The sequence below is a fragment of the Camarhynchus parvulus genome, unplaced genomic scaffold (assembly GCF_901933205.1).
Source record: "Camarhynchus parvulus unplaced genomic scaffold, STF_HiC, whole genome shotgun sequence".
Classification (NCBI taxonomy): Eukaryota; Metazoa; Chordata; class Aves; order Passeriformes; family Thraupidae; genus Camarhynchus; species Camarhynchus parvulus.
Window position 1 is genome coordinate 1 of NW_022147818.1, and position 7,132 is coordinate 7,132.

The 7,132-nt window shown below is 57.3% G+C and overlaps 1 protein-coding gene across 1 annotated transcript; it reads right to left on the bottom strand.

Annotated features, from left to right (window-relative positions):
* Positions 1–6: 6 nt before the first annotated feature.
* LOC115915917 (sacsin-like) lies at positions 7–7,125 on the bottom strand (the record flags this gene model as incomplete). The annotated part of the gene is made up of 1 exon (XM_030969623.1): positions 7–7,125. A coding segment is annotated over one exon (7,119 nt), but the record flags the coding sequence as incomplete, so codon positions are not given.
* Between the last annotated feature and the right edge of the window lie 7 nt (positions 7,126–7,132).

Consider the following 7,132-nt stretch of genomic DNA (forward strand, 5'->3'; position numbering starts at 1 on the left):
CAGATGGGTCTGCAGGAAGCTGTACATGCTATGGAGCACCTTGGCCCGTGTGCTTACCTGCCCTTGTGTCAAGCAAGCTGCCCTGCACACATGTTCCAGGTTGGCCACCACCAGGGCAGTGGGTATCTCTACAAGGACTCCCATGGCTTTCAGGGATGTCTCCTCAAGTTCAAGAGATTTTGGCAGGATGGTGGCTGATGTCCACAGGAGTTCAGGCACATTTTCACAGTAGGAAACGCTGCCTTTCAGAGCCACAGCCTTAGTGCAGTCTGCAAAAGGAGGGTGAAGGTTCATTAAGTTTGGGGGGATATCCAGTGGAGGCAGGAATTGGATTGAGGCAATTTTCCTCAGGAAATCCTTTGACTCAGGATCTTCCAACAGGGCTGCAAGTTGCTTGAGCATCTCCTGCTGTTGCTCCCGCAGTTCTGCAGCATGGCATGTAGCCTGAGTGGCTTCACGCTCGATCTCCTCAGCCAGTGCCACAAAATCCTTTACAGAGAGGTTGGTACGGACACCTGCCTTGAGGAAGAAATGCACAATTTCTTGTTTGTTCAAACGTAGCTCCTTAAAGAAAGATTTAGGCACAAAGCGGTTTTGGAGCCGCAGGGTGTGGAAGGAGGGCATGTCAAAGTAGAAGTAGGAGGCCAGGCGCAGTGTTCCGTGGGCATCTGGTAGAAAGGCCACCTTCTGAAAAGCTGCCACAATGGCCTCCACGTTCTCGGCGTCACAGAAAGGTTTCATGACAAAGAACAATCGTACAGCTTCCATGAGGTTTTGCTGTGTGAGCTGGGACAGCCGAGGAAGTATCACAGTCATGAAGAGCTTTTGGTCATCTGTGACCTCCCACTTCAAACGCTCGGCCAGCCATTCATGGAACAGGCTTGGTGTGAGAAGCAGCATGTCTTTGTCCAAGTCAAACAGAGCTTGGGCATTCGAGGCCACTTGTCTGTGGTGTAACAGCACCTTGCGGTAGGGAGCCACAGCTACATAGCCCCCCCCAGACTTCTGGAAGAGAGGCAGGTGCTGGAGCTGCTCCAGTGCACGTGAATCCAGCTTTCCCTTTCCCTGCTGGACAAATCTTAGCAGGGCTGACAAATCCTGCTCCTCTAAATCCCCCCAGCAGAGATCAGCTCTTGTGTCTGCCAGATGGGCCACTATAGCCCTGGGATCTGTGACCTGCAGTGCCCTTGGCTTCAGGAAATCGTAGGCAAAACTCCAGGGCAGCAGGGACTGCTGGAGCACAGGGATGCCCAGATTGTGCAGCACCTTTCCCACTTCAGAGCAACACTCAAAAAGAACCCTGGAGAGGGAGGATAGTGGCAGTAGGTGCTTTGAGTCTGTCTTATTCCCCTGAATAGGCAGCACTGCCATATTCTGGAGATGATTCATGAATGACTCCATGGTCACATCTGAGGTCTTGGAGCGGACCACACTCTCAAAGAAGGTCCACAGCCCCCTGAGCCACTCTTCCCCCTCTTTGGTCCACTCCCACTGACCCAATGCCTCCTGGATGAGTGGTATGGCCTGTGGGAGGTCAAGCTCCTTCACAAAGCAAGGTGGGATCCATGCAGGAACACACTCTTGGGCAAAACGGTGGCTGTGCTTGGGGAAGAGCTTGGCAAAGGAGTTCTTGAAGACAGGATGCTGGCTGCTGAAAGCATTCAGAAGACCATCTTCTGTGGCCAGCAAGGGCAGGCCTTCCAGGATTGCCTTGTCCCCATCCTTGTGAGTACCTTGGGAGTGCCTGTTCCGTCCTGTTAAGTATCGCAGCAGGTAGGAGCAGCTCTCTGGGTTCCTCAGGGGTGTCTCAGCCAGCTTGCAGGGCACAGGCAGGGCCAGGGCCTTGAGGAAGCGCTGGAGAGAGTCTGGCCCTAAGACAACAGTGTTCACTTGGGCTTCAATGAACTCCTCGCAGATCTGCTGCAGGTGGGGGAATGCTGGAACCAGTTTCATGTTCAGTTGCTCCAGCACTTTCTGGATTTCTGGCTGAGGCACCTCCTTGAGGAAGTATGGCTCTGTTAGCATGTCCCCTCCACCTGGAGATGCCCAGGTTATTGTCACCCTGACAGGTGACTTCCTGTACACAGGCACAAGGGGCAGGCGTTCATGACTGAGGTGCTTGTAGACCTCTCTCACCATGTCCTGGAACATAGGTAACACCCCGTTCATAACAGGGAAAAACTGGAGGAAGTGGGAGTCCAGGTGCTCCTGGCAGAGTTCCAGGGACTGATACTGGAGCTTTTCTGGCTCCAAGGCTTTCCAGTGCCTGGTGAGAAAGTAACAGTAGAGTGGAACCACCAAGCGCCGGAGCAAGAAGCCATTCCAGGTTGCCCCTGTGCCGCCTTTGTCCCAGTGGAGTCTGCACCTGGCTGCATCCACAGAGAAGTTGGCATTGATGTGCAAAGGCAGCCCAGTGACTAAGGGCAGTGGGAGGGTGCAGAAGGCTCTGCCCATGACTCGCTTCAGAGGCTCCATGCGGGCAGCCACAGCCCCATAGGGCAGCCATTTAAGCTCTGGAGACTCCTCAGCCCCATCCTGCACCCCAATTTGGGAGATCACCCTCCACAAACTTGTGGTCTTGGCCCTGCTATTTTTGACTTTCATGGTATAGGAGAGAGGGGTGGGGCTGTTTCCATCCGTGGCTTGGCTTAATCTTGCTTGAAAATCCTGTCTCAACTTTGCATCCTCCTCTGTGAGCTCCGTGGTTACCCGCAGCTTCTCCACCAACTCTTTCCCATCTGGGGGGATCTCAGAGAAGATGATGGTGTGGACATGTCGGAGGAAGAGCACCAAGTCCTCACCTTCCTTAGCCAGTGTTTCTTCCATGTTCTTGAGGTCTTGGTCTCGCACGACCATGTCAGACACCCTGGACTTGGCAGCCTCAGCTGCAGTGCGGAGCGGCAGCCGGAAAAGGACGCCCTGTTTCAGGTCGAAGAAGGATGGTAGGAAGGTGTCATAAATGTCTGGAAAATTCTTCTTGAAGTCAGTGTTGACAGTAAACATGCTACCAGGCTTCTCAGTTGTGGCTGTGGGCACGTAGTAGAGATGGGGATCAGAGACACACAGGGTACTGTCTCCGGTCAGGAAGGCTGGGCAGTCAGTAAAGTGATAGACAGTGTTGAAACCAAGGCCATATTTGCCTGTGACATCCTGCCGGCCTTGCTTGCTACCGACCCCCAGATGCTGAATGCCTTCAATGTCCCGCTGCTGGAAGGGGCGGTCATTGTAGATGCAGAGGGCAGGGCCTTGCAGGATCTTCCATTCCTCACTAAAAGTGGCCTTCACTGGGTGCTGCCGGCGGTCCCACACAAAGTGCAAAAGCCCCGCACCAGCATCATCCGCGTTCTGGAGCACCTCCTTCACCAGATCAGGAGCGGACGCAGAGTACTCCTTCAAGATGTTCTTCAGTCGCGTTGGCAAATCTTCATGGGGACCAAATGGCTGCGCCCAGAGGCTCAGGTGGTCAGTGATGACTTCACACCTCTCCAGTGCTCGGTGGCGTGTGGTGGTCACCCCACAGTGCCGGGCTGCCTCTCGGGACAGCTGTTTATGGCACAGCAGGACATCTCTGTCCAACGGCATCCATGGTGCATCATTGAAGTAGAGCTTGTCCCGTGGGTGCAAAATGCCCTCCTCATCAGGCAGAAAGAGTTGCTGGGTCTGGCAGGCATCTGGCTGCTTGCCATCTTCCATCAAGCCACAAGACACGAGCCGCAGGGCCAGATCCAGCTCCGCGGCAGGCAGTGGCTTTCCAGCATGTGTCTCTGCCAGGGTGCAGAGCACTCGGGCATAATCATCCCAGGAGAATGTGTGGCGCAGCCCCACACACTCCCAGAGCTCTCTGTAGGGCTTGTACTGGTCTTGGAGCTGATGAAGGTATGGGGCAGCCTCAAATGACAGTGTCTCAGCCACAGCTGTGACTGGCACAAAACGGGAGCCCACCAAGATGAAGGGCTCCCCTGGGGCCACTGCAGAAGCCATCTCATCCCGGCTGGAGGGATGTTCCCGGAGCAGCATGTTCAGGTGCTTGTAGCAGCAGTTGGTGTTGTACTGCAGGATCTCCAAAGAGAGAGTGTTGGAGAAACGATGGAGTGCTCGCAGCTGCTCAAGGACCAGAGCTGATGGTACCTGCCGGTCCAGTCCCAAGAAGGACGCTACCTCCTCGGAGAGGCTGAAGTTTTTCCCCAGCATTTTAGGAGCCAAGATAGGTTGGATGAGTCCCACTAGTGGCTCATGGAGGTGATGGTAGAGCTGGGCAGCTGGCAGCAGCACAGGGTCACCAGTGTGCTGTGCAGCAGGGAGGAAGGGCACAGTCTGGAAAGTGGCCTGCAGGGTGTCGTTTGTTGCCTTCTTCACTGCATCCCGAAGTAACTCAAGGATGCAGGCAGCCCTCGGGCAGCCCTGGGCACGATTCTTGATCCAGAGAAGCTGCACAGTCTTTGCCCTCTCCAGCAGCTCTGGCAGAGCCACGGTGTTCTTCACCATGCCCAGCCTCTCCAGTTGGTTTAGTCTCTCCAGGAAGGCATTCCCAGTGGGGAAGCGCCCATCCTCAGGGTTGTATAAAGGGGCAGCACGGCCTCTGGGATGCACCAGGTAATTGATGAGCTGCAGGTGGCCATGAGGGGTGACAGGGATGCAGGGCACTGTCCGCAGCACTTTGTCAACATCCTCATGAGACATATCCAGCGCATGGAGCACCAGCAGGTTCCGGTCAACGTCAGGGAGATTTTCCAAGTTGGGAAGCACAAGCTCACAGAGAAAGCGGCTCCAGTCATAGGTTCCAGCATCCAGCGCCTTCCCGAGGCCCTCCTGCACCTTCCCAGGCAAGGCCACAGCCAACAGGGGACGGGGCACGGTGATGGCAAAGACTCGCTGTGCCACAGCTCCCAGCTTAGGGTGTCTCTCCACAGCCTGGTGCAGGAAGCGGGCGTCCTGCAACGAGCACCAGGAGTGGCCATCTGAAAAGAGCCTTGGGCCACTCCTGGCTGCCACAGCCTGGTAGAAACCAGTCACAGCCTCTGTAAAGGGGTAACGGGCAGTGCTAATGTCTGGCCAGAAGAGATGATACTCATAGTTCTTTAACTCGCCTGCCTCGTGCATGGCACGGAGATGGTCCAGTGCCCGGAGCCAGGCCATCGGCACGGCATTGTGGAGCAGCACCCGGTTCCACGTGCCCCGCTCCGCCGTGTCCCACAGCCCCTTGCGATTTGAGAGGATGCTGAAGGCCCCATGCAGGTGGATTGGCAGCCCTGACATGATCGGCATGGGAAGGTGGCAGAAAACTTGCCCCTTCTCAGCGTTCAGATGTGGCACCCACTTGCCGTCTTCAGTAGGGGCAAGGGGAAGGGCCACACCAGCCATGGGAAGTGGAGGATGGAGTCCTGCCTGTGTGTTCTGGTGAAACAGTTCCAACAACTCCCCATCACCCTGACACACCAAAACCAGGTAGTGCCATGTGGTCCTGGATTCCTCCTCACAGGCTGAGAGCTGCTCGATGGCTGCCCAACTTGGGGGATCCCCAGGGGCCCCCAAGTCTTGGATCTCCTTTCTCTGCAGCGTGGCCAGAGGCATGGTATCCTCCGCAGAAGTGGCCGTGTCTGGCAGCATCTCCAGGGACAGCTCCCTCACCTTCTTCAGGAAGAGCAGCAGGAGCCGGTTAGAGCCAAGGAAAGCAGTTCCAAGGGACTGGATGCGCTCTGTACCAAAAGCCTCAGAGCAAATCTGTGATGTCACAGCTTCCTCTTCAGTGCGAAAAGGCAAGCGGAAAAGGCTCCCTGGAAAGGCTCCTGGCTCAGGCAGGCAGCACCCAAAGATACCGTGGTAGGGCTGGAACTGCTCAGCAAAGACACGGAGGATGCGTGGTCGGCTGGAGAAGTCCAGGCGGATGCCAGGGGAGCCGGCCCTGGGGATGTGCTTGCCCAGATGGGTGCCATTGGGATCAAAGATGAGCAGTGTCTCCCCACTCAGCACTGCCGGCACATCCGTGACACGGTACACAGAGCTGAAGCCCAGCCCAAAGCGCCCGATCCGGCCTGCCTGGCCCTCCTTTGTGGCAGCCCCAATCCGGGTGATGTTCTGGAGGTCATCCTCTGTGAACAGGGCGTTGTTGTAGGCCCAGAGGGCTGGGCCATGGCAGGCAGCCATGCCTGGGTCTAGCAGCCCAGAGGCGGCCTTTCTGCGGCACCGCAGGTCCAGGAGGAAGCGACACACGGTAGCGCCAGCATCCTCTGCGTTCTGGACCATCTCTGTGAAGAGGTCGCCCTCCTCGCCGTACTCCTGGAGGATGTTGCGGAGGCGTCGGGTGATGGGCTCCGAGGGGCCACAGGCTGTGAACGGCTCCGGGCCCAGCACCCGCGTACTGAGACGCTCCGTGCCCAGGAACATGGCTGTGCTGGAAGGCACTGCCTCGTGCACCACCTCTTGAACATCCTCCTCTTCCTCCAGCTCCATGTCCAGATACACGGCAGAGGCAGCTGGACGGAGGGCAAAGCCTGAGCCCTGCGGGATCCTCACAGGAACCGGCACAGTGCCCTCGCCCTGGTGGCCCCGCCTCTTCAGCCACTCCAGGACAGCTACAACCACCTGCAACTCTGCGGCAGTGCCCGCTCTGGAGCTGCGCCTGTCTATGTCCTGCCCCAGGGAGCGCAGGGCTGACACCGCCCTCTCCTCACTCACCCCCTCTGCCACCCCCCAAGCCCTGAAGAGGCAGCCGTAGGACAGGAAGTCAGGGGGCACCCGGGGCACCAGCATCCCCAGCTCCAGCTTCTCAGGATAGCCCAGCACAGCATCACGTGGCACGACAAGCCCAGAGCCAGTCCACACAACAGCACCATCCGGGGCAGTCCCAAAGGCCTTCAGGTTTTCCTGCATGTGCCAGTAGATGGGCTGGAGAGCAGGACCCATCTCATCCATGTTCCTGCGCCCCGCCAGCTTTCTCAGCTGCTCCCACACTCTCTCCGGCGGTGGGGTCTGGCTCAGCCCCAGCTTCTTCTCTGCCTCTGGCACAAAGGCGTCAGTCAGGGGCATGGCAAGCCCCACCAGGGATTGGTACTGCATGGATCTCAGCTCCTTAGGGGACAGGAAGGGCTGCCCAGGCTCTCCTGTGCACTTGGAGCGAGGCACCCAGGGCAGG